Source organism: Rhinopithecus roxellana, chromosome 13 (genome assembly GCF_007565055.1).
Source record: "Rhinopithecus roxellana isolate Shanxi Qingling chromosome 13, ASM756505v1, whole genome shotgun sequence".
Taxonomy (NCBI): Eukaryota; Metazoa; Chordata; class Mammalia; order Primates; family Cercopithecidae; genus Rhinopithecus; species Rhinopithecus roxellana.
The window spans coordinates 77,506,950-77,534,385 of NC_044561.1; the positions used below are offsets into that span (position 1 = coordinate 77,506,950).

The following is a 27,436-nucleotide window of genomic DNA, read 5'->3' on the forward strand; positions in this document are numbered from 1 at the left end:
CCTGCCAGCAGCCTCTCAGTCGGGAAGCACCTCACTGAGTCTGTCGTGCAGCCATGTGGGTCACCCCTTCTTCCTCATGATTTAGAGGAAGACGCTCCCCCAAAGCAAGTGGCTTCCAGTCAGCATCAGGAAGCTGGGAGCTTCCAGGGTAGCTCAGGACACTCTGGAAAAGGCAGACGGGGCTCCCTAAGAGTGGCCACAAGAGGCTGGGCCTGAAGCTGATGTCGTCACCGTTTCCATGGGGGAGGGAAGCCAGGGCAGTCACTGCCATGCCCATGTGTGGCTCAGGAGGAAGGCCCCAGAGGCCAGAGCAGACAGGAGGGATGGGGCCTCATAGAGGAGCTCAGAGGGTGGAGGGTCTCCCAGGGGAGCTCAGAGGGGAAAGGGACGGGGACCCACAGGGCCCTCTCCACGGGAAGGACAGGAAGGGTGGCTGCACTCAGGGTGGGAGATGATGCCCCGTCTGAGGCTCTGCCTCACTCCAGCACCCAGAACACAAATGTCCTTGTTTCCAGTGCTCCCCGGGGACGTCTTTCCCTGTCCCTGTGACTGTCAAGGTCTGTAGATGTGGCCCGTCTCGCGTTGCTGAGGAAGGAGATGAAGAGCACTGGATGGCTGTCTGTTCAGCAGATGTTTACAGGCTGCCCACCATGGGCAGAGAGCCCCCTTGGGCTGGACCCAGGCCAGCTATGGAGGGGCTTAATTCGTGGGGGTTCGGTCCCAGGATGGCGGTGGGGGGTAGTGCAGTCTGAGGACCTGTAAGCATCAGAGCCAAGGGAGTCGGGGTGCGGGGCCAGAACCTTCCTGGTTGGGTAGATGTGCTTGACGCCTGGGAGTCCCACAGGTCTGGGGGACAGCAGCCAGAGTGACCGTCTGAAATGAGCCTTCGGGAGAAGGCTGTGTTTGGTAGAGATGCGATTTAGAACTGGTTCTTCCCTCCTTTTCTGTCTCAAACCATAAGCTGCCCCCGAGGGCCTGGAAAATGTGGGGTGCAGGTGGCGTCTCTCTGGGGTGACCCCCGTCCTGAAGAAGGGTGAGCTTTACAGTGATGACCTGGCCCCCCAAGACGGGCCCCCAGCTCAGCTGAGTCAGTGCAGGGACCACTGAAGGGAAGCCAGGCCTGGCAGTGCGGGCGCAGGGCATTGCCTTCCCTCTTCCTCCACCATGCGGTGATGCCAGGCCCGGCCCAAACATGCCCCCGATGGAGGGTGATTCCCACTCCGTCTGTGGGGTCTCGAGTGAGTAAGGGGTGGCGTGGCCGGTTCTTACAGGTGCCAAAGAAATCCTGGTGAAGCCTCCAGTTGGCTGGATGTAAATTGTATTTGGATCTTGGCTCAAGCTGCTTAATTAAAGGGGCTGGCACAGTGGTGCACAGTTTACCGTAACAACTCAGCCCGACTCCAGCAGACAGTGCCGTCCAGGAAACCAGGCGCTGCCAAGGATTCCAGCCCCGGCCCCACCATCCCTTCAGCAGTCCGTGTTGTCTGGGCAGCCTGTGGCCAGTGTAACCCTGTTTCAGAGTGTGGGGTCTCCGCTGAAAGGACTGGCGTGGGTCATTGTTTGAAAAGAATCAGGCCCCAGTGAGGTTCGCTGAAAGCTAACACTGGACGCAGCGGAACCTGAGTCTGACGGGAAGTCAGCGTCACCGTTTTGAGGGTGATGGACACGTTTTCTGCACTCTAGCCCTGTGGAAGCGCTGGCTGACAGCAGCCTGGCTGTCCAAATTCCAAAGAAATGGGCTCCTGGCCGGGCGCGGTGGCTCAAGCCTGTAATCCCAGCACTTTGGGAGGCTGAGACGGGCGGATCACGAGGTCAGGAGATCGAGACCATCCTGGCTAACACCGTGAAACCCCGTCTCTACTAAAAAAAATACAAAAAACTAGCCGGGTGAGGTGGCGGGCGCCTGTAGTCCCAGCTACTCGGGGGGCTGAGGCAGGAGAATGGCGTAAACCCCGGAGGCGGAGCTTGCAGTGAGCTGAGATCCGGCCACTGCACTCCAGCCTGGGCAATAGAGCGAGACTCCGTCTCAAAAAAAAAAAAAAGAAAGAAATGGGCTCCTTCTAAATTTTCAGGGGCTGCTGCATCCTCAGGAGCACACGCTCTCCTTGTCCTTGCGGGTGGGGGTGTCCTTGGATGGAGAGGGTGCCCCACTGTGCCACGTCTCAGCAGCCTCACCAGAGCTGTGTCCCCTCCCCCGTGCAGGTGCAAGGAGCTCACCTGAGGCTGAGGCAGGCCCAGGCCCAGCACTCGCAGGAGGTCCAGCAGCTGCAGGAGCAGATGAGCCGGCTGGTGCCCCAGGACCGTGTGGCTGAGCTGCAGCGCCTGCTCAACCTTCAGGGAGAGCAGGCCGGGAGGCGCCTGGATGCACAGCGGGTGAGTGGGGGTGCAGCGAGAGGCGGCTGACAAGATGAGGAGGAGGGTGAGGTGGGCCCAGCGGTCCTCAGTTACTCAGAAGCTGCCCAAGTGTGAATACATGAGTCATCTATGTAGCATGTCAGATGGTGAGGAGGGCTGTAGGGAGAGGGGCAGCATGGTTTTAAACAGGGTGGCCAGACAAGGCCTCATAGGTGGCCCCTGAGGTGGTGAGACCTGAAGGAGGTGAGGGAGCAGCTCCCATGTGGCCGGGGAGCAGCAGAGGCCCTGGGGTAGGGGATACTTGGCATGTTCCAGGGGAGCAGGGACCGGAGGCAGAGAGCAGAGGGTGACAGACCGGGCCCAGCAGGTGCCACGGACCGTGCAGGTGGTGGGCAATGGGAGATAGTGGCTCCGAGCATGGACTGTGGAGGGTGGGATCCCGCCCACCACCTCCCAGCTGAGTGACCTTGGGCAAGTGAACCTCTCTGTGCCTCAGTTTCTCATCTGTCAAGTCCTGCTGGCAGTGGCGTCCACCTCAAGGCTTATCGGGAGGCGTCAATGGGTTGGCGCTTTTAGAGCACTTGAAGAGGCCCCGGCACTGCTGTGCCCTGTGCAAGAGTTTAATTCAAAAGGCTGAGGGAATAACTCACGCCTGAAATTCCCAACATAGTTCATAGTTCATCAGGGACAGACTTCAGGAGAGATCAGGAGCCAGAGGGCAGGGGACACCCTTCTGGAAAAGGAATTGGCACACGACTTGAAAAGTGGGTAACATTTGATGTTTGTAAAGTGTAAATTCTAATGAAGAACAACCTTGTAACATCACACAAAGGGGTCAAGCTAAAGTTAAGTGATGCTACATTATTGACAAACAAAGTTAAGGAGAATCCTCCTAGAAAAAGACACTTAACAGTAAGGGAAGCTCACTTTGGAGTTATTTATGGTTAAAATCTTAGGACCAGTTCTCTGAGGACAGATGAGTCTGCTGATTCTCCCTGAACAACAAAGAGAGAGGAAAGCTGTGTGGTCTGGCCCAGAACATATTTTTGTTTTGTTTTGTTTTGTTTTTTGAGACAGAGTCTGACTCTGTGTCCAGGCTGGAGCGCAGTGGTGTGATCTTGGCTCACTGCAGCCTCCGCCTCCTGGGTTCAAGTGAATCCCTGTCTCAGCCTCCCAAGTAGCTGGGATTACAGGTATGCACCACCACATCCGGCTAAATTTTGTATTTTTTTTAGTAGAGATGGGGTTTCATCGTGTTGGCCAGGTCAGTCTTGAACTCCTGACTGATCCGCCCGCCTCGGCCTCCCAAAGTGCTGGGATTACAGGCGTGAGTCTGGCCACCTGCAACCTTCTTTTATGGCAGGAAGAACATGAGAAACAGCTGAAAGCCACAGAAGAGCGGGTAGAAGAGGTGGAGATGATTCTGAAGAATATGGAAATGCTCCTCCAAGAGAAAGTGGATGAGCTGAAGGAGCAGGTGAGTGATGGGTGCTGCTGCTTTCGTGCTCGCGTCCTCTTCTGAGCGCTCTCTACTTTTATGGGTGTGCAGGCAGCTATTATAGGAAAAGGCTGCTGTCTTGTCACAGAAGTCCAGGGAACTAAATGCATACCCTACACTGCAGGTGCACATTGCATTTATTTTCCTTCAGGAATGGTTTTAAGATCTGTGCTGTGGGTGTTCACATACACTCAGAAAGGGCTCATCCGTTCATTTGTTCGTGTAGTCATTCAGGCGTCCCCGAGCACCTCTGGTCGAAGCTTTCCTAGGTAGACCTGAGATAAGCAGAGCTGAGCCTGCATCCCGGACCTGACCCTCTGGAGACAGAGGTAGAGCATACATGCCCTTGGGCCATGATGAATGCTCTGAAAATGAGAGAATAGAGGTGGAGGGAGCCGGTGGGGTGGTCAAGGCCACGTTGAAGAGCCAGCATTTGGACAGATGCCCAGTGACCAGCACAGGAAGGTCCAGCTGTGTCCCCAGCAGAGGCCAGGTGGCATTTGGAAGGCTCACTGGGTGGGAGATGGACACATCTCCTCATGTCTGGGGGACCCCAGGGAGGGTGCATTCCAGGCAGCACACAGCCATGGAGGAGGTCGCCATGGCTGGTGTGAACTGGTAGGGCTCAGGTAGGCAGCACCTGTCATGTGTGTCCAGAAGCCAAGGTCAGGGGTTTGGGTTTTATCATAATGGCAGTTAGAAGGCATTGGGAGATGTTAAGTAGAAGCATGGCAAGATCTATCTTTTAAAAGAAACCATACTAGGGAAAAAGTCACTTGGGCTGCTATAAGGAGCAAAGACCAACAATGAGGTGCCATAGCTCGCCTGATCTATGGATGCTCGAAGTCTAACTCAGCAGGTGGGAACCAACGTGCAGCAGTGCTGTGCCCCGAGGGCTGATGGCACAGAGTGTGGGTGGACCCCACGGGCGTGGGGTGCACACACAGAAGAGGCCTGGCCACGGACCACATTCAGTTGTTAGGAGATATTAAGAGAAATGTGAAAACCTGGAGAAGTATTTTTGCTCCATCGTGATCCAGTATGGTTTGGTCTACGTGAGGGATCCCGAGCTCAGCCCAAACTAGACAAGGCATTTGTGGAAGGTGCCCAGTCCCTCCCTGGGGCCACCGTCCTTGCCCAGCTCCCTCCCCTGCTGGTGCCCCCAGTCCCTCTCATCCTTTCCCCCTGGCACACACCCACAGTCCTCAGTTGCCTGTCTGGCCAGTAACACCTGACTTCTGGTTAAATCCTGTGGCTCCTGCACACCTGCCCTGGCCCTGAGCCCAGGCCACAGCTCAGGGCCTCAGTACTGCCTGTCCTGTGGCTGCTTCCTCCCCTGCTTCCCCTGGCTCATGGCCCTGCTGACATCACAGCCAGTAGAGCACACGCAGATGAACCTATTCCACACTCTGACCATCCCAGGGCCTTTTGAGGACTGTCCATTTTGGCCTGAAGTCCCTGAAGTCCTTGTTTCATGGCACAAAGCTGCCTCAAGTTTTCTCCACCACATAGCCCAGCAGATTCTCAATTTCCTCTCATGCCAGAGTAACAAAACTTATCATCATAATGCAGTATTTGTGTCAGTTGTTTTTTTTTTCTTCTTTTTTTTTGGAGATGGAGTCTCGCTCTGTTGCCCAGGCTGGAGTGCAGTGGCGCAATCTCTGCTTACTGCAAGCTCCGCCTCCCGGGTTCACACCATTCTCCTGCCTCAGCCTCCCGAGTAGCTGGGACTACAGGCGCCCGCCACCTCGCCCGGCTAGTTTTTTTTTGTATTTTTTAGTAGAGACGGGGTTTCACTATGTTAGCCAGGATGGTCTCGATCTCCTGACCTTGGGATCCACCCACCTCGGCCTCCCAAAGTGCTGGGATTAGAGGCGTGAGCCCCCACCCCTGGTCTTGGGTCAGATTTCTAAGAGCCCAAAACTATGGTTTGCATAAATGTGGGAGGATAAAAGAGAGCAGGCTGATCTATAGAGTTTCTCCACCGGCCTCATGCAAAGTATTGGCTTCCTCCCCTCTCTAGTTTGAAAAGAACAGGAAGTCCGACCTGCTGCTGAAGGAGCTGTATGTGGAGAATGCCCACCTGGTGAGAGCACTTCAGGCCACCGAGGAGAAGCAGCGAGACGCCGAGAAACAAAGCCGCATCTTGGAAGAAAAAGTTCGCGCTCTCAACAAACTCATCAGTAGGATTGCCCCTGCAGCCCTCTCTGTGTAAAGACGGATTGTTTTCCAGGATTCATTCGAAAGCACATCTTTTAAATTAAGCCACTGTGATGCCTTAGTTTTCCGTGGGTCATGAGCATGAGTCCTGGGACATCTGAGGATTGGGATTCTTTGTTTACCCCCCAGACAGTTAATGCCCTGCCCTGGGCAAGATCGGGTTCGGCGGCTGGGGGAATATGCATGTTGCAAAAGCCTGTGTTTTTATTAGCGGTCCTGAATAATTTTCCTTGGCAAAATTCCGTTTTGCCACTTGTTGGAGGCAGATTCTGGGAGCTGTCAGCAAGGAGCAGCTAAGTGAGTAGTTAAGGACAGCACTTTCCATGTGCTACTTCTGACCCGGCTGTCGATTGAAATGTAAAATCAGGCCGGGTGCGGTGGCTCAAGCCTGTAATCCCAGCACTTTGGGAGGCCGAGATGGGCGGATCACGAGGTCAGGAGATCGAGACCATCCTGGCTAACACTGTGAAACCCCGTCTCTACTAAAAAATACAAAAAACTAGCCGGGCGAGGTCGCGGGCGCCTGTAGTCCCAGCTATTCGGGAGGCTGAGGCAGGAGAATGGCGTGAACCCGGGAGGCGGAGCTTGCAGTGAGCTGAAATCCGGCCACTGCACTCCAGCCTGGAAGACAGAGTGAGACTCCGTCTCAAAAAAAAAAAAAAAAAAAAAAAAAAAATCAGGGCTCTGTACAGTTTTGCCATTTCACTGTTCTGCTTCGAGCTTAGGTTATTAGAACTCTTGGTGGAGGGTGCGTACACACATTCCAGAAAGGCTTCACTCGCTGGGAACGTCAACCCAGCGAGAAAAGAGGGGAAGCCCCTTCTCCAGGGACCTTATCTGTGGACTCAGGGATGATGGTGTTTATTGCAAATGCACAATCTTTTTCCCATTGAAATGTCATCACACTGGAAATTGTACTATATGTAAAAAAAAAAAAAAAAAAAAAGTGGCCGGGCGCGGTGGCTCAAGCCTGTAATCCCAGCACTTTGGGAGGTCGAGGTGGGCGGATCACGAGGTCAGGAGATCGAGACCATCCTGGCTAACACTGTGAAACCCTGTCTTTACTAAAAAATACAAAAAACTAGCCGGGCGAGGTGGCGGGCGCCTGTAGTCCCAGCTACTCGGAGGCTTAGGCAGGAGAATGGCGTAAATCCGGGAGGCGGAGCTTGCAGTTAGCTGAGATCCGGCCACTGCACTCCAGCCCGGGCGACAGAGTGAGACTCCGTCTCAAAAAAAAAAAAAAAAAAAAAAAAGTATAGTTTTATATTTGAAATGTATACAAATTATGGCCATATGGCTGACTGGAATGTACTGCTGTAATATAAAAAGTCACTGTATTTGCAATAAATTCTTTTCTATTAAAATTGACTTCTAACTTTCTTAATTTTTTAAACTATAAAATATTTCAAACATACAGGAAAATAGTTATATAAGAAACACCCATGTGTCCATCAACATATGTAGTAAGAATAATATCCTGCCACAGCACTGTGGAGGGCCGGAGCCTATTCTGTTCTCAGCGTCCACCCTCTTCCTGGGGCATCCGCCATCCCAAAGCTGGCATGTCTTCTCCTTTCTGCAGGAGAAAAATGTCACACTGTGGAAAGATAACAAAGCCTGGAACAGATGGAAAGTTCGTTTCTTTGGAAGATTTGGCAACATGACGTTGACTGGTTCTTCACAGTTTACTGATAAATGTAATTAGTCCTAATAAAAATACAGATGTTCCATGCCCCAATCAACCCCAGAATTGGACAAGGCATTCTAAAGTTTTTACATATAAACTAAATAAGCAAACAAAATAATTAGGAAAACTCCGAAGAAAGAAGAGCAATGTATGGGGACTAGTTCTACCAGTTATTAAAATACAAGTCCCAATACAGTTTGTGTTATACGGGTGTATGCATTTGTCAAAACTCATTGAGGAGTACGCTTATTCATTCACTTTGGGCTTCTGTCTGAGGCTGCAGTAATGACATTGGAGTAACCAGGAGACCTGAACAACATTATCGATCTACTGACATCTAGAACCCACCACATGACACCAGCAGAAGCAAATGCAGCCGAACACTTACCAAGACAGACCATATTCCGGGCCAACAAATCTCAAAAAGTACAAAGATTCAAGCCACACAATGTATGTACTGTGACCACAATGGAATTAAATTAGAAATCTGTCCCACAATATGAAGCTGGAAACCATCATTCTCAGCAAACTATCTCAAGGACAGAAAACCAAACACCGCATGTTCTCACTCATAGGTGGGAATTGAACAATGAGAACATTTGGACACAGGGTGGGGAACATCACACACCGGGGCCTGTTGTGGGGTGAGGGGAGGTGGGAGGGATAGCATTAGGAGAAATACCTAATGTAAATGATGAGTTAATGGGTGCAGCACACCAACATGGCACATGTATACAAATGTAACAAACCTGGGCGCGGTGGCTCAAGCCTGTAATCCCAGCACTCTGGGAGGCCGAGACGGGTGGATCACGAGGTCAGGAGATCGAGACCATCCTGGCTAACACGGTGAAACCCCGTCTCTACTAAAAATACAAAAAACTAGCCGGGCGAGGTGGCGGGCGCCTGTAGTCCCAGCTACTCAGGAGGCTGAGGCAGGAGAATGGCGTGAACCCGGGAGGCGGAGCTTGCAGTGAGCTGAGATCCGGCCACTGCACTCCAGCCTGGGCGGCAGAGCGAGACTCCGTCTCAAAAAAAAAAAAAAAAAAAAACAAAAAAAAAAAAAAACAAACCTGCACATTGTACACATGTACCCTAGAACTTAAAGTATACTAAAAAATTTAAAAATGAGGTAAAGTGAAAAAAAATTTAAAAATTAAATTATTACATGTGCCCTGAAAAAAAAATCCATCCCCCAATATTTGGAAACAACATACTGCTGAATAACCCATGAGGCAAAGAAGAGATAAGAGGGGAAATTAGGAAATATTCTGGATTGAATGGAAATGAAAACACAATATATCAAAATTTGTGGGCTAGAGTGAAAGCATTACTTAGGGGAAGGAAAAGTCACAGCACCAAACACCCAGCTTAGAAGAAAGGCCTCAAGTCAACGACTTCAGCTTCCACCTTAAATAATTTGACAAAGAAGAGCAAATTAAACCCAAAGTCAAAAGAAAATGATGATGATCAAAGCAGAAACTAAGGAACAGAACAGATTGGCCATGACATGCTGCAGGCTAGAGCGGTTGTGTTAAGTTTGGTTGGCACGGCCACACTCAGTTACAGATTCCCTACACCCACAGATTCCCTACGCCTGCTTCGTGCTCCAGCAGCAACACAGAGCAGCTGTAACAGGTCATGTGGCCCAGAAAGCCTAATATACAGAAAACATTTGTTAACCCTTGAAATAGAAAACAAAGAATAGAGGAAGTAAACCAAAGGCATGTTCTTTCAGAAGATGAGTAACTGATAAACTTCTAGTCCGGTCAGAGTAAAAGAAAAAAACTTACTAATATCAGAAATGAGAAGTGATATCCACTACAGGTGATATCACTATAATCTACAGATATACAAGCATCGTAAGGCAATATTATGAAGAACACTTTTATTTTTTGAGACAAGGTCTCACTGTTGCCTAGGCTGGAGTGCAGTGGCAATGATTATAGCTCACTGTAGCCTCCAACCCCTGCCTCAGCCTCCTGAGTAGCTGAGACTACAGGTGCATAGCACCACACCTGGTAATTTTTATTTTTTTCCTGACATCTCACTATGTTGCTCAGGCTGGTCTCAAACTCCTGAGCTCAAGTAATCCTCCTGCCTTGGCCTCCCAAAGTGCTGGGATTACAGGCGTGAGCCACTGTGCCCAGCCCATGAACAACTTTATATAAATAAATTTAGTAACTTAGAAAAAATGGAGAATACATAAATTGCCAAAGCTCATTCGAGAAAAAAATGGATAACCAAAATAGCCATGTATTTATTAAGCCAAAACTGTGGTTAACCTTCCCACAAAGAAACTTCAGGCCCAGATGGCTTAAATATGAATTATGTAAACATGTAAGAAACAAATAATACCATGTTATGTAAAACGTATGATAGATATATTGGTTTCATCCATGGCTCCTTGTTCATAACTCCCATGGCCTTTGTTGCAGTCTTTTGTTGTAATGCTGGGGCATTTTAGGCCTCAGGGAAGACAGTCTCTCTTTCTGCCCTCCTTTCACCTGCTTCTTTTTCTCTCCCCGGCAAGAATCTTCCCGCCTTTCTGGCTTGGAGCTGGCTGTAAAGAAATTCTCTGATAGGAAGGGGCACTGCCCCATACTCTGAAAGAAGGAATGCAGCAGGGGCTAAGAACCTGAGCAGACGGGCCTGGCTGCATGGCGCCACTCAGACTATGAGCATTAGATCATACCCTTTTTGTCCAATCGTTTCTCTGCTTGGTTGTCGATCATGCCTATCTAATGAGATTTCTACAAAAGGCCCAAAAGGACAGGGTTTGGAGAGCTTCCGGATTGCTGAACATATGGAGGCTCTTGGAGGGTGGTGGGCATCGAAGCTCCATGTGCCTTCCCCACATCTTCCCCTATGTACTTCTTCCATTTGGATCCTTTCACCTGCATATTGTACCATATCCTTTATAATAAACCAGTAAGCTTAAGTGTGTCTGAGTTCCATGAGCTGCTCAAGCAAATTAATTGAATCCAAAGAGGGGATCATGGGAACTCCAACTTGAAGCTAGTTGGTCAGAATCTCAGAGGCCCAGACTTGTGATGGTGTCTGCAGGGAGGGCAGCCTTGGACTGAGCCCTGAGCCTGTGGGATCTGACGCCATCTCCAGGTAGTGTTGGAACTGAAGTAGAAGTAGAGGACACACCTGGTGTCCACTGCAGAGCTTGGTGTGTGGGGAAAATCCCACACATTTGGTCACAGAAGTCTTCTGTGTTGTTGTTGAGTGACAGAACAGTTTTTTTTTCTATTTAGAAAACTCTTCCAAAAAATTGAAAAGGAGGGACTATTTTCCCAAGAACACCACAGACCAATCTTTCTCATGCACACTGATGCAAAAATTCTACAAAAAAATTTCAAATAAAATCCTACAAAAACGGTAATATATCATGACCAGGTGTGGTTTATGCCAGGAATGCAGGGTCAGCTTAACATTGAAAACTCAATTGATCAATCAGCCACTGTAATTCACCAGACTAACAAACTAAAAGACAAAACCATCTCAACAGATGCAGAAAAAAGATATGACAAAATCCAGCATCCATTTCTGATTTTTAAAAAAATTCTCAGTAAACTAGGTGTATGAGTCTGTTCTCATGCTAATAAAGACATACTGGAGAGTGGGTAATTTATAAAGGAAAGATGTTTAATTGACTCAGTTCCACATGGCTGGGGAGGCCTCACAATCACGACAGAAGGCAAATGGACAGGAACCAAAGTCACATCTTACATGCTGGCAGGCAAAAGAGCGTGTCCAGGGGAACTCCCATTTATAAAACCATCAGATCTTGTGAGACTTATTGACTAACACCAGAAAAGGATCGGGGAAACCACCCTCTTGATTCAATTATCTCGACTGGCCCTGCCCTTGACACGTGGGAATTATTTCAATTCCAGGTGAGATTTGGGTAGGGACACAGACAAACCATATCACTAGGAATAGGAGGAAACTTCCTCACCCCAATAAAGGGCATCTACAAACAACTTAAGAGCTAACATCATAATAATGAAAGACTGTTTTTCTTCTTGGATCAGGAACAAGATAGGGGTGTCTTTTCTGACCACATATATTTAGTACTCCACTGGAAGTGCTAACCAATGCAATCAGGCAAGAAAAAAGAAATAAAAGGCATTCAGATTAGAAAGGAAGAAGTAAAACTCTTTATTAATAGAACACATGACTGTTGATGTAATTTACAAAAAAACCATGAGAACTAACAGTTTAGCAAGGCTGAAGGATACAAGTTCAACATCAATTATACTTCTATTTACTAGCAACAAGCAGTTAGAATTTGAAATTTTAAAATACCATTTAGCATCAAAACTATGAAACGCTGACATGGTAGACCTGTACACTGAAAACTACAAGATTATTAAGAGAAATAGAAGACAGAAACATTAATACATGGGAAGACAGACCTTGTTTATAGGCCAGAAGACTCAATATCACTAAGATGTCAATTCTCCCAACATTTTTATATAAATTCAGTGCAATCTCAAGGTGCTAACAGGGGTTTTTTTTGTAGAAACTGACAAGTTGATCCTAACTTCTTTCTGAGAGAGAGTCTCACTTTGTCACCCAGGCTGGAGTGCAGTGGTGTGGTTTCAGCTCACTGCAGCCTTGACCTCTGGGGCTCAAGTGATCCTCCCACCTCAGCCCACCATGTAGCTGGGACTACAGGCATGCACCACCACACCCAGCTAATTTTTTATATTTTTTGTAGAGATGGAGTTTTACCATGGGCCCAGGCTGGTCTGGACCTCCTGAGCTCAAGCGATCCACCCACCTAGGCCTCCCAAAGTTCCAGGATTACAGGCATAAGCCACCATACCCTGCCTATTCCCAAATTTCACATCAAAAGCAAAGGACTTAACACAGCCAAAACAAATCTCAAAAAAAATGTGGTACACTGGGCCAGTGCCAAGGTTCATGCCTGTAACCCCAGCACATGGGGAGGATGAGGCAAGTGGACTGCTTTAGCTCAGGAGTTCAACACAGCCTGGCCAACGCAGTGAAACCCCATCTCTACAAAAAATACAAACAACAGCAAAAATAAGATGCATTAATACTATCTATTTCAAAAATTATTAGAAAAGTTACATACACTACATACAAATATGGTATTGGCATTCAGGAGAGAAAAACAGGTCAATGGAACAAAACAGAGTCCTGAAATAAACCCACATACACACTGACAACTACTTTTTAACAAAAATGCAAAGCTGATAGAACAAAGGGCAGTCTTTTAAAAAAATGGTAGTGGAACAGCTGGATATCCATATGCCCAAGAAAAAGTGAAGGTGGATTGACACCTTGCACCATATAAAAAATTCATTCAAAATGGATCGCAGGCTGGGCGTGGTGGCTCACACTTGTAATTCCAAAACTTTCGGAGGCCAAGGTAGGTCACTTGAGGTTAGGAGTTCCAAACCAGCCTGGCCAACACAGTAAAACCCTGTCTCTATTAAAAATACAAAAATTAGCCAGGTGTGGTGGCCTGCGCCTATAATCCCAGCTACTTGGGAGGCTGAGACAAAAGAATCACTTGAACCCAGGGGATGGAGATTGCAGTGAGCCGAGATCACGCCACTGCACCCCAGCCTGGGTGACAGAGCGAGACTGTCCCAAAACAAACAAAGAAACAAAAACAAAACAAAAAAACGGGTTATAGACCAAAGTATAAAGCTTAAAATTGTAACACTTCCAGAAGAAAAAAGGAAAAAACAATTGTGACCTTGGGATGGGAAAAGATTTCTTGGATGCAACATCCAAAGCATAAAAGAACAAACGAATAAACTGGATTTCATCAAAATTTTAAATGTCAGCTGTTTAAAAGATACCATTAGGGCTGGGCGCAGTGGCTCAAGCCTGTAATCCCAGCACTTTGGGAGGCTGAGGCAGGCGGATCACGAGGTCAGGAGATCAAGATCATCCTAGCTAACATGGTGAAACCCTGTCTCTACTAAAAACACAAAATAAATTAGCTGGGCATGGTGACAGGTGCCTGTAGTTTCAGCTACTCGGGAGGCTGAGGCAGGAGAATGGCGTGAACCCAGGAGGCGGAGCTTGCAGTGAGCTGAGATCGCACCACTGCACTCTAGCCTGGACGACAGAGCAAGACTCCATCTCAGAAAAAAAAAAAAAACCATTGAAAAAGCCAATCAACTCCTCATGTGACTTTTCAGTCAATCTGAATCTCAGGGAAAACTGTACAAAGTTCCTTCTCTAGCCCCAATTTCACTGTCCCTTTCCAAAGTGGTGATACTGGTGATCATCCCACAGCCACAAGCCACACCAGCCACCATGGTGGAAATGTGCAAAATCCATGTGTGTCCTTCTTTCCAAATATCCAGGTGATAAATTAGTATGTCATTAAACATTACATATACCGAAAATTTCTACAGACCATCATCTTCACTTGCTCATGTGATATGAAAATGTGTATCTCAGAAATTCAGCTCTCTAGCTTGTACAATACACATGACGAGAAAACAAGACACACAGGATCTACCTTCTTCCTATCCAGCCAAGTGACTGATTATTTAAGAGATTCAAATGTAACCATGTTTACTTTCATTTAAAAAACACACTGTAACAAAACTGTGTAGGAATGCTGTGATTATAGATACAGCTTATTAGAAAAAGGAGTAGGGGCCAGGAGCAGTGGCTCACACCTGTGATCTCAACACTTTGAGAGGCCAAGGTGGGAGGACTGCTTGAGGCCAGCAGTTTGAGACCAGCTTGGGCAACATAGTGAGAAACTGTTTCTACAAAACAAAGCAAAACCAAAACCAAAAAGGAGTAGGAAGAATAGCGTACAACATTAAAAAAAGAAGAAAGTCTTTAATAGCAAATTATACTTCTTAGCCAAGTATTCTTAGTTACCTTCAACAATGTCTATAGCTTGTAAAATCAAAGAGGGAGGTGAAGGGAGGGTGGAGAGAGTGAGTACAGAGGCATCCACGAGTTGGGTGAAGCCTGGGTGGGAGGGCCTCAGTGCATGGTCACGACAAGATGTGCTCCAGTACTCCTTGTCTGATCAGCTGCTCACACTTCCAACGAGGTAAAAAGTGCTGAGGGGACAAGAAGGGATGCAGAAAGAGTAAAATAAATGATTGGGAAAGAATTTGAAATTATTTCTTGTATCATTAAAAAGTAGCACTGATTAGTTTTCAAAGTCCAACAAGTAAGTAGTTAAAAGTTAAACTTAAGGGGTTGGGCGCGGTGGCTGACACCTGTAATCCCAGCAATTTGGGACACCGAGGCGGGCGGATCACCTGAGGTCGGGGGTTCGAGACCAGCCTGACCAACACGGAGAAACCGTGTCTCTACTAAAAAATACAAAATTGGGCCGGGCGCAGTGGCTCACGCCTGTAATCCCAGCACATTGGGAGGCCGAGGCGGGTGGATCACGAAGTTAGAAGATCGAAACCAACCTGGCTGACATGGTGAAACCCAGTCTCAACTAAAAATGCAAAAAATTAGCCAGGCACGGTGGCAGGCGCCTGTAATCCCAGATACTCAGGAGGCTGAGGCAGGAGAATGGCATGAACCCGGGAGGTGGAGCTTGCAGTGAGCTGAGACCACGCCACTGCACTCCAGCATGGGTGACAGAGCAAGACTGTCTCAAAAAAAAAAAAAAAAAAATTAGCCAGGCGTGGTGGCGCATGCCTGTAATCCCAGCTACACAGGAGGCTGAGGCAGGAGAATCGCTTGAACCTGGGAGGTGGAGGCTGCAGTGAGCTGAGATCGTACCATTGCACTCCAGCCTGGGCAACAAGAGCAAAACTCCATCTCAAAAAAAAAAAAAAAAGTTAAACTTAACTATATTTGCTGTTTTAATCACACTGAAATTGATGCTATTTAGAGTTGTATGGAATTCTGACTTTTACAAATGAATTCAGTTTGCTTAAGTTCAATTCAACTAAGACTTCTGAATCTAGTAGGTATTGTCCTTAGTGTTTGTATTTTTTAAATTTATGCACAGAGAAATCCAGATAGGTGTGATTTGGATTATCACTGGCCCAACAGCCAGTGATAGACCCATGAAAGGCTCATTTCTCCATAAAACCTGTTCTAGGATTTCAGAGTCTGAACATTCTTCTAATAACAAGTGACAACTTTCCTCCTGTATTTCTCAAGGATGAAAAGTATTCATGACCCACAGTGCGGGTGCTATTCACATGGTACGTGGGAAGATGCCAGCACCCAGGTATTGCTTGCCCTGTGTCTTCCTAAGAGGACATCGCTCTTGCTCTAAGGGAACCAGGGGCAAGTGGAAAGATGTCTCCTTCCCTCTCAAATACAAGGACTTACAGAAAACATTGACTGCCCTGGAGGAGGGAAGTAGAGGAAGCAAGGCAGGAAGGCTTTCCGACTCATAGGTGGTCAAAAAAATCTCAAAGGAAGATCTCAAGGAAGCAAAATGTAACCTCAGTAGCTATGTGCACGTGAAGGTCCTGCCTCACAAACTCAAAGGCCTTACAAGAGATCCATAACCAAATTCTTCTAAACCAATCTTGAAGATACATGAGCCAAGAAAAATGTAAAAAAAACACAACAAAAACAAAATAACTGAGTTGTTCATTTAATATCCATACTAATGCTGGTATTAAAACAGATGGAGAGTATTGATTTCTGGATAAAAATAAACAGTGCTTGCCATAGTGACAAATATAAAAGAATGTATATTAGAAAATGTTTCCCAGCCAAGCACGGTGGCTCACGCTTGTAATCCCAGCACTTTGGGAGGCCGAGGCAGGTGGATCATGAGGTCAGGAGTTTGAGACCAGCCTGAACAACATGGTGAAACCCCCACCTCTACTAAAAAAAAAATACGAAAATTAGCCAGGCATGGTGACATGCGCCTGTAATCCCAGCAACTCAGGAGGCTGAGGCAGGAAAATCGCTTGAACACAGGAGGCAGAGGTTGTAGTGAGCCAAGATTGTGCCACTGCACTCTAGCCTGGGTGACAGAGGGAAACTCCATCTCAAAAAAAAGAATACATATATATATACACACACATATATATACACACATATAAAATGTTTCCTACTAATTCTTTAGATTATGTGAATGATCTACACCAGATTCTACAGAAAATTCAGATGTGGTTGAACATAAGAAGCCCCTAATACCAACCATCAACTGTGGCTGATATTGTTTCTTTTTAATGCCTCCATTTTTATAATTGAGGGTAGGGTCACAGCTGAGAAACAGACTTAAAAAATTCAACCACCAGGCCAGGCGCGGTGGCTCACACCTGTAATCCCAGCACTTTGGGAGGCCGAGGTGGGCGGATCACCTGAGGTCAGGAATTTGAAACCAGCCTGGCCAACATGGTGAAATCCCACCTCTACTAAAAAAACTACAAAAATTAGCCAGGCATGGTGGCAGGAGCCTGTAATCCCAGCTACTTGAGAGGCTGAAGCAGGAGAACTGCTTGAACCCAGGAGGCAGAGGTTGCAGTGAGCCAAGATTGCACCATTGTACTCCAGCCTGGGGGACAAGAGTGAGACTTTGTCTCAAAAAAAAAAAAAAAAAAAAAAAAAAAAAAATTCAACCACAGGACAGCATTTGGGATGAAGGGACATTTCGCATATCTTGCTTTATAAGGATGGCTTTTTTCTTGTTCTTGTGAATCAGAGCTTCCTCCTGGGCCCTCCAGAAATATAGCTGCTTATCAGAGCATTAATTCATTATCTGCTTTCAATTCATTAGTGTCTTAAGAGAATACTGGGACAGAAATTCTTGCCTTAACAACCAAAGACTTTAGGGAACCCTCAAAATCTTTTTTAAAAATATTCAACCTTTGTTTTAGAAGCTCCAAGGGTATTAGTAAAATAATTTTAGTCAACTATTAGTAAAACAGTTTTAAAGCTCCAAGGGTATTAGTAAAATAACAGATCAACTCACCCTGTTAGGAAAATAAGCTCAAGAACCACATGACCTGAAACATTCTTTTGCTCCCTGCCATGAACAAAGTGAACACCAAATCCTTAGGGTCATCAGATCCTAAATGGCTGACCCCAAGATGGCAGGCAAGGAAAAGAAAAAGAACAGCTTTTATTAGGTCATTTTTCCTCCTCACGACTTCAGAAAATTGGGATAGGATAAAAAATTTAGTGGTCAGGCACAGTGGCTTACACCTGTAATCCCAGCACTTTGGGAGGCTGAGGTGGGTGGATTGCTTGAGCTCAGTAGTTCAAGACCAGCCTGGCCAACTGGTGAAACTCCGTCTTTACAAAAAATACAAAAATTAAATGGGTGTGGTGGTGCACACCTGTGGTCCGGCTACTTGGGAGGCTGAGGGCGGGGGATCACTTGAGCCCAGGAGGCAGAGGTTGCAATGAGCAGAGATTGCGCCACTGCACTCCAGCCTGGAGAACACAGCCAGACCCTGCCTCAAAAAAATAATAATAGACCAGGCGCGGTGGCTCACGGCTGTAATCCCAGCACTTTGGGAGGCAGAGGCAGGCATATCACAAGGTCAGGAGATCAAGATCATCCTGGCTAACACAGTGAAACCCCATCTCTACCAAAAATCCAAAAAAAAAAAAAAAAAAAGATTAGCCGGGAGTGGTGGTGGCCGCCTGTAGTCCCAGCTACTTGGGAGGCTGAGGCAGAAGAATGGCGTGAACCCAGAAGGCGGAGCTTGCAGTGAGTGGAGATTGTGCCACTGCACTCCAGCCTGGGCAACAGAGCAAGACTCTGTCTCAAAAATAAATAAATAAATAAAAGTAATAATTTAGCTAATGTGAATTCATCTAATGTGAATTTGAAGATTTCTAGGGAAATAATTAATATACTGAGATTACTTTGGGCATGGTGGTTCACACCTGTAATCCTAGCACATTAGGATGCCAAGGTGGGTGGATTGCTTGAGCCCAGGAGTTCAAGACTAGCATGGTCAACACAGCAAGACCCCATCTCTATTTTCTTTAAAAATAAACAGATAGATAGATAGATAGATAGATAGATAGATAGATAGATAGATAGATAGACAGACAGATAGATAGATATATAGAGATTCCTTATAAGGACAAATTTAGCTTAAGTTACAACTTTACAATTTTAATCTTCCTCTATTAAATTGTTATGTTTACATAGTAAATACTTGAAAATTCTTTTTTTGAAAATAGAAAAATCTGTATCACTATTGTCTTGCTAAAGAACTAGGAATTATAAGGCAAAGTGTAAGGTAAAAAAACTGCTTAGGAACTTTAAATATAAGCAATATCTTACTAAATGAATTAATCGTTTCTTAATATATACAACATTTGCTTCCAGTCTTAATATTCAGAAAAAGTACAGAACAGGGTGTATTATACTAAAGATAATGCCTAAGATATAAACGATCATCACAAGTTGATATTTATTTTGCTATTCCAACTTTTCTACCATTCAGCACTCATAAGATTTAAAGTAAAGTATCTGAAGATAAGAAATACCTGGCTATTTTTTTTTAAAAGGACTGAAGTGCCATCATCAACTTCAAATTCTCCATAGTCTTTTAGACATCGGACCTGAAAGAAAAAACGTGAGATATTTTTTTTTTTTTTTTTTTTTTTGAGACGGAGTCTTGCTCTGTCGCCCGGGCTGGAGTGCAGTGGCCGGATCTCAGCTCACTGCAAGCTCCGCCTCCCGGGTTTACGCCATTCTCCTGCCTCAGCCTCCCGAGTAGCTGGGACTACAGGCGCCCGCCACCTCGCCCGGCTAGTTTTTTTGTATTTTTAGTAGAGACGGGGTTTCACCGTGTTAGCCAGGATGGTCTCGATCTCCTGACCTCGTGATCCGCCCGTCTCGGCCTCCCAAAGTGCTGGGATTACAGGCTTGAGCCACCGCGCCCGGCCGAGATATTTTATCTAAATTAGTTTTTAATATGCAGTGACCAAAAAATAAATCGGCATTATACAAATACACAGACAGTAAGGACTTTGTGTTTCCTCTCTGTGTACTTAGGCCTAGTACTACTACTGTGGTATTCTAATAGTTTCAAGTGTCCAGTTTTGACAAGGAGGAAGAAGAATCGCAAAATCTCTGCTAGTAAATAAATGTCAGTGCTGAGAGCAAGGCGATGAAGGAAGACAATGATGTTGTCTCCTTTCCCTCTGAAATCTTGAAAAATTAAGCAGGTGAAATATCTACCCACAAGGAATGCTTTAGATCTGCTCCAACCGGCTTCTTATAGATCCCTCCCATAAAATATCAGTATCTGAGAATGGGACACAAGTAAGTCTGCAGTATTTGTTTTTGGAAGCAATTCTTCCAATCCCATTCAAAATTCAGATGATTTCCCAGGAATACTTAGAAGTACACCATGGAGGAGCAGATGCCACCTCACGTGACAGGATTCAGGAGTGGCAGCCTTCTGATATCCACCTCTGCAATTGCAAAGGTGTTCCCAGGTACAGGTTACAGACCTGCTACAGCACTAAGTGCTGCCACAGGAAGTAAGGGGGCACTTTTCCTCTTCTAGGAGAATTCAGACTGAAGGTTATTCTCACGAGTACTAGCGATGAACTGCTACTGTCGCCAGGAGAGTCAATGCCAGCAACAACTGTATCTTCTACTTTTCCAGATAATTTTATCATGTCCTACCATCCCTCCAGAATTTTACCAAAGCACTCAAAGTATTTTAATTAAATATGAGAAATAGCCGGGCGCAGTGGCTCAAGCCTGTAATCCCAGCACTCTGGGAGGCCGAGACGGGCGGATCACGAGGTCAGGAGATCGAGCCCATCCTGGCTAATACGGTGAAACCCCGTCTCCACTAAAAAATACAAAAAAAAAAAAAAAAAAAACTAGCCGGGCAAGGTGGCGGGCGCCTATAGTCCCAGCTACTCGGGAGGCTGAGGCAGGAGAATGGCATAAATCGGGAGGCAGAGCTTGCAGTGAGCTGAGATCTGGCCACTGCACTCCAGCCCAGGTGACAGAGCAAGACTCGGTCTCAAAAAAAATAAATAAATAAAAATAAAAAAATAAAATATAAATAAATATGAGAAATATCACTCCAGAAAAATCCCCCAAGCCCTTTGCATTTGCTTTTTTTTTTTTTTGAGATGGAGTCTTGCTCTGTTGCCCAGGCCAGAGTGCAGTGGTGCGATCTCCACGCACTGCAACCTCTGCCTCCCAGGCTCAAACAATTCTCCTGCCTCAGTCTCCTGGGTTGCTGGGATTACAGGTGGTCACCACCATGCCCAGTTAATTTTTAAATTTTTAGTAGAGACGGGGTTTCACCATGGTGGCCAGGCTGGTTTCAAACTCCTGACCTTAAATGATCGGCCTGCCCCCGCTTCCCAAAGTGCTGGGATTACAGGTATGAGCCACCACGCCTGGCCGCATTGGCTTCACTAAATAGACTTTTATTTTGGAAGATCTCAAACACATTCAAAAGTAAAAAGACGGCCGGGTGCGGTGGCTCAAGCCTGTAATCCCAGCACTTTGGGAGGCCGAGACGGGCGGATCACGAGGTCAGGAGATCGAGACCATCCTGGCTAACACGGTGAAACCCCGTCTCTACTAACAACTACAAAAAACTAGCCGGGCGACGTGGCGGCGCCTGTAGTCCCAGCTACCCGGGAGGCTGAGACAGGAGAATAGCGTGAACCCGGGAGGCGGAGCTTGCAGTGAGCTGAGATCCGGCCACAGCACTCCAGCCTGGGTGACAGAGCGAGACTCCGTCTCAAAAAAAAAAAAAAAAAAAAAAAAAAAAAGTAAAAAGACTATTCCATGTCCCCATCAACTGACATCAACACATGGCCAAGTTTGTTCCCCTCACCCACTTGTGGGTTATTCTGAAGCAAATCTTAGATATCATTTCACCTTATCTGTAAATATTCTACTGTCTACTTATATAAAACCAGATACTTTTAAAAAATCCCAATAATGACTGTACATGGCAGCTCATGACTATAATCCCAGCATTTGGGGAGGCTGAGGCAGGTGGATCACCTTAAGTCAGGAATTCAAGACCAGCCTGGTCTACATGGTGAAACCCTGCCTCTACTAAAAACACAAAATTTAGCTGGGTGTGGTGGTGCGTGCCTGTAATCCCAGCTACTCAGGAGGCTGAGGTTGCAATGAGCGAGATCACACCAGTGCACTCCAGCCTGGGTGACAGAATGAGACTCCATCTCAAATAAATAAATAAAAATTATTAAGATGAGAGAGTATTGGCATTTATTTATTTATTTATTTTTGAGACAGAGTCTCACTCTGTCACCCAGGCTAGAGTGCAGTGGTGTGATCTTGGCTCACCGGAACCTCTGCTTCCCAGGTTCAAGCAATTCTCCTGCCTCAGCCTCCCTAGTAGCTGGGATTACAGGAGTGCGCCACCATGCCCAGCTAATTTTTTCGTATTTTTAGTAGAGACAGGGTTTTACCATGTTGGCCAGGCTGGTCTCGAATCCTGACCTCAGATGATCCACCTGCAGCCTCCCAAAGTGCTGGGATTACAGGCATGAGCCACCGTGCCCAGCCTTATTTAATAATTTTTAATATCATGAACTATCTAGTTAGTACCCAAATTTCCCACTTGTCTCATGAATTTTTTTAAGGTTTCCACGTTGAAATCAGAATCCAGCAAAGCCACACATCACTTTTTTTTTTTTTTAATGTCTTGTAAGTCTTTTTTAATCTATAGGTTTCACTTCCTCTTTATTTTTTCCTTCCTCTTGGCATTTTATTTGTTGAAAAAATTGGGTGAGTAGTTTGTCACTGCAGCCTTGAACACCTGGTCTCAAGCAATATTCCTGCCTTGGCCTCCCAAAGTCTTGGGATTATAGGCATGAGTCACTGCACAGGGTCAGTACAAGTTTTCACAATCAAGATTTTGTTGTGGATTTCTTTGGGGTCATTTAACATGTTCCTTTGTCCCTGCGTTTCCTATAAAATGGAAGTTAGGTCTACATCAGATAAGGTGACTTTGTGGCAAATGGTGTTATGTACTTTCTATTACAAGACCCCATAAAACACAGTGCCTAGCTGTCTCTTTTTGGATATTGAGGTTAATCAGTGGCCCAAGTGTCATCCATACTTGTGCATTATAAAGATCTCCATTATCCACTGAAAGGTTTTAGTAAATAAAGGGTTACAAGCATTAATCTAATTCTTATATTCCTACTACATTTGTTAGCTGGAATTCTTCTATAAAAAAAATTTCCTTTGTAAACTATTGGGCCACGTTAAGATAGAGTTTGTATAGTAAAGGCAATGGATGCTTTGATTCCATTCTCTAACTTGCCACCTTTCCCATGAGTTGGATCCCTCACATTCTCCAAGGAAACCTCAAAAATGTTTTATTTTTTAAAAATTTTGTTGGCCAGGCACGGTGGCTCATGCCTGTATTCCCAGCACTTTGGGAGGGAGAGGCAAGAGGATTGCTTGAGCTTAGGAGTTCAAGATGAGCCTGGGCAACATAGTGAAATCCCATCTCTACAAAAAATACAAAAATTAGCTGGATGTGGTTGTGAGCACCTGTAATCACAGCTACTCTGGAAGCTGAAGTGGGAGCTGAGGTGGGAGGATGACTTGAGCCTGGGAGGTGGAGGTTCCTAAAGTAAACCAGGACTCCTTGCACTAAAATAGTTGATTTCATGTTCTAAATAACAAATGAGCCAAGATTGTACCATTGTACACCAGCCTGGGCAACAGACCCAGATACTACCTCAAAAAAAAAAAAATTGTTGTTCTTTGGTGTCATTATGCATTCATGCTTCTAACATAATTGATGTAATCCAATTCACCGCAGTTATTATTCACGTTGATGCTAAAATTGTCCGTTTTTTGGTTAGCAAGAGCTCCTTCAAACTGGCTCCCACATCCTTCCAGCAGTCCCCGCTTAGTCCTTGACACCTTCCTTCCTTTCTGGGAAGACAAGATGTTTCATGCTCAGTTTGTACATTTTTTATTCAGAACCTGGAATCAACTTATTTTTGTGCCAGGAGTCCTGGTTTACTTTAGTGGGGAGTGGCATTTAGGTATAGAATCTGGACACTCATGGCTAACTGGCTTGGTCATTGTTTCTAGGCCTTTTCAGTGGGCAGAGCTAATCAATACTTTTTTTTTTTTTTTTTGAGACAGAGTTTCGCTCTTGCTGCCCAGGTTGGAGTGCAATGGCGCAATCTTGGCTCACCACAACCTCTACCTCCCAGGTTCAAGTGATTCTCCTGTCTCAGACTCCTGCGTAGCTGGGATTACAGGCATGTGCCACCAAGCCTGGCTAATTTTGTATTTTTAGTAGAGATGGGGTTTCTCCATGTTGGTCAGGCTGGTCTCAAACTCCCGACCTCAGGTGATCTGCCCACCTTGGCCTCCCAAAGTGCTGGGATTACAGGCATGAGCCACTGCACCTGACCCCTACTTTTTGTTTTTTAAAGAAGGGACGATTCATGAGTTCCTGCTTATGCTTCAAACTCAAATTTAGGAATATAGGATTTTCCCTTAAGTTTTTCAACTTTGAATCTCTTTTCTCTCTCTCTCTCTGTTTTTTTTTTTCTTTTTTTTTTTTTTTTGAGATGGAGCTTTGCTCTTATTGCCCAGGCTGGAGTGCAATGCCACCAACTCAGCTCACTGCAACCTCCTTCTCCTGGGTTCAAGTGATTCTCCTGCCTCAACCACCCGAGTAGCTGGGATTACAGGCACCTGCCACCACATCTGGCTAATTTTTGTTTTTTTTTGTTTTTTTGTTTTTTTTTTTGAGACGGAGTCTTGCTCTGTCGCCCAGGCTGGAGTGCAGTGGCCGGATCTCAGCTCACTGCAAGCTCCGCCTCCCAGGTTTACGCCATTCTCCTGCCTCAGCCTCCTGAGTAGCCGGGACTACAGGCGCCCGCCACCACGCCCAGCTAGTTTTTTGTATTTTTTTTTAGTAGAGACGGCGTTTCACCGTGTTAGCCAGGATGGTCTCGATCTCCCGACCTCGTGATCCGCCCGTCTCCGCCTCCCAAAGTGCTGGGATTACAGGCTTCAGCCACCACGCCCGGCCTAATTTTTGTATTTTTAGTAGAGATGGGGTTTCACCATGTTGGCCAGGCTGGTCTCAAACTCCTGACCTCAGGTGATCTACCCGCTCGGCCTCCCCAAGGGCTGGGATTACAAGTGTGAGCTGCTGTGCCCAGCCCCTTTTCTCTTATTCTGAAAACTGTTGGTAATTTCAATTACCCTTTTGCTCTATTCTTCAATATGCAAACTGTTTCAAAATAACAGTAACAAAATTATTACTAATAACATGATTAGTAAAAACAGGTTAAGAACTCTTTGCAATTCTTTTGTCCTCAGAACATATGTACCAGGAATATACAATTTATGTGTTTTAAAGTAATGTAAATAACTCCTGGATTCAAGTAAAATGGTACAGTAGGAAACATCAGGAATCTGTCTCCCTACCTCCACAACAACTGCACGGGCAGACTCTGTCTGACATCAGTATTTTGGAACTCTGGAGTCTACTGAAGGCTTGAGGTTGGAGCTTTGACAAGCATTCACTGCAATTTGCTGTCCATTTTGCCTCTTAGCATAGCAACAGCTAACCATCCCCTGTTCCTAGCTTTGTGGCAGGCCACAGTGCATGTTCTTGGAGTAGCATGTACACGGGTTGCTGGAGCAGAGCGTGCAAAAAGCAGCCTGCTCCTCACTGCTGATTGCTGTTTCTGATCACAGAGGCGCAAATGATGAGGCTGGCACACATTTTTGTCATACCTTCTTAAAGGCTGCAAGACCCTCCCACATTCCACTGAAGTGAATTCCAGGGGATTTAAAGGGCTAGCACCGGCCCTGCACGGTGGCTTACGCCTGTAATCCCAGCACTTTGGGAGGCCGAGACGGACGGATCATAAGGTCAGGAGATCGAGACCATCCTGGCTAATATGATGAAACCCCGTCTCTACTAAAAAAAGAAAATACAAAAAATTAGCCGGGCGTGGTGGCAGGTGCCTGTAGTCCCAGCTACTCGGGAGGCTGAGGCAGGAGAATGGCATGAACCTGGGAGGTGGAGCATGCAGTGAGCGGAGATCAGCCCCTGCACTCCAGCCTAGGCGACAGACAGAGCGAGACTCCGCCTCAAAAAAAAAAGAAAAAAAAGTAAATAAATAAATAAATAAAAATAAAGAGCTAGCACCGTTTTCCCACCCCCATTCATTTTTCTTTTTTCCCCCTTCTAGGAGCCAGACATTAAAGACTAGGACAGTGAAAAGCAACTGTGTATACAGTAAAAATTAGAAAGTGACCATGCATGTCCAAGGAAAGGCATGGGTTCAATAAAGATTTGAGGCCAGGCATGGTGGCTCACGCCTGTAATCCCAGCACTTTGGGAGGCTGAGGCGGGTGGATCACGAGGTCAGGAGATCGAGACCATCCTGGCTAACATAATGAAACCCCATCTCTACTAAAAATACAAAAAAATTAGCCAGGCGTAGTGGCGGGTGCCTGCAGTCCCAGCTATTCGGGAGGCTGAGGCAGGAGAATGGCATGAATCCGGGAGGCAGAGGTTGCAGTGAGTCGAGATCGTACCACTGCACTCCAGCCTGGGCGACAGAGTGAAACTCCGTCTAAAAAAAAAAAAGATTTGAGAAAAGTTGTACCTCAGGTTGATTCTAAGCACAGCGACAACTTACATCAAAAAAACAAAAACAGTAACAAAAGCAGCAAACCCTGGGGGAAGGGGGAGAATCTGATTTACAGAGTTATAACATTATTAGATTCAAATGTCTGGTTTTCAACAAAAACAATCAAATCACAAGGCATACAAAGAAACATAAAAGTATGGTCCATTGAAAGGAAAAAGAAAAATAAGAAATGGTCCCTGAAAAAGACTTGATGGAAGATCTACTACACAAAGACTTTACAACAGGAGTTTTAAAGACGCTCTAAGAACTACAGGAAGATGGGGAGAAGATTAAGGAAACAATGTATGAACAAAATGGAAGTAATAGAGAAATAGAAAACCTAAAAAGACCAAAAAGATACTCTGGAGCTGAGAACTGTAAAAACCAAAATGAAAAATTCACTTGAGAGATTCAAAGACAGATTGGAGCAGGCAGAAGAATAAGCAAACGTGAAGACAGGACAACAGAAATGACTAACCCTGAAGAACAAAAAGAAAAAAAGACCAAAGAAAAGGATGGAGCCTGAGAGACCTAACGGGCGCCATCAAGCAAAACAAGAAAAGAAAGACAAAGGGGCAGAGAGAATCTTTGAAGAAATAATAACTGAAAACTCCTTGAATTTGATAAAATACATAAATATAAACATCAAAGAAGCTCAACAAACTACAAGATGAACTCAAAGAGACTCGCAATGAGACACATTATAATCAAACTTTCAAAAGACAAAGAATCTTGAAAGTAGCAAGAGAGGGCTGGGCAGGGTGGCTCACACCTGTAATCTCAGCATTTTGGGAGGCCAAGTTGGGATGATCACTTGAGGCCAAGAGGTTGAGACCAGCCTAGGTAACACAGGGAGACCCTGCCTCTACAAAAAGTTTAATTCAGCCTGGCGCGGTGGCTCACGCCTGTAATCCCAGCACTTTGGGAGGCCGAGGTGAGCGGATCACGAGGTCAGGAGATCGAGACCATCCTGGCTAACAGGGTGAAACTCCGTCTCTACTAAAAATACCAGAAAAAAAAAAAAAAAGGGCCGGGCGCGGTGGCTCAAGCCTGTAATCCCAGCACTT

At 46.0% G+C, this 27,436-nt stretch overlaps 2 protein-coding genes across 2 annotated transcripts in view; one reads left to right on the forward strand and one right to left on the reverse strand.

Moving 5' to 3' along the window:
- NINL (ninein like) overlaps positions 1-6,492 on the forward strand; it is a 134,405-nt gene extending 127,913 nt beyond the window's left edge. The window contains exons 22-24 of the mRNA XM_030915808.1: positions 2,203-2,373; positions 3,719-3,832; positions 5,877-6,492. Coding sequence (XP_030771668.1) covers positions 2,203-2,373; positions 3,719-3,832; positions 5,877-6,068 — 477 coding nt within the window. The 3' untranslated portion in view covers positions 6,069-6,492. The remainder of the gene's footprint in view (positions 1-2,202; positions 2,374-3,718; positions 3,833-5,876) is intronic.
- Positions 6,493-13,799: 7,307 nt separating this feature from the next.
- Positions 13,800-27,436, reverse strand: part of GINS1 (GINS complex subunit 1) — a 43,077-nt gene continuing 29,440 nt past the window's right edge. Inside the window, exons 6-7 of the mRNA XM_010361523.2 lie at positions 19,218-19,292; positions 13,800-14,839 (exon numbers count right to left, since the gene is read on the reverse strand). Coding sequence (XP_010359825.1) covers positions 14,771-14,839; positions 19,218-19,292 — 144 coding nt within the window. The 3' untranslated portion in view covers positions 13,800-14,770. The remainder of the gene's footprint in view (positions 14,840-19,217; positions 19,293-27,436) is intronic.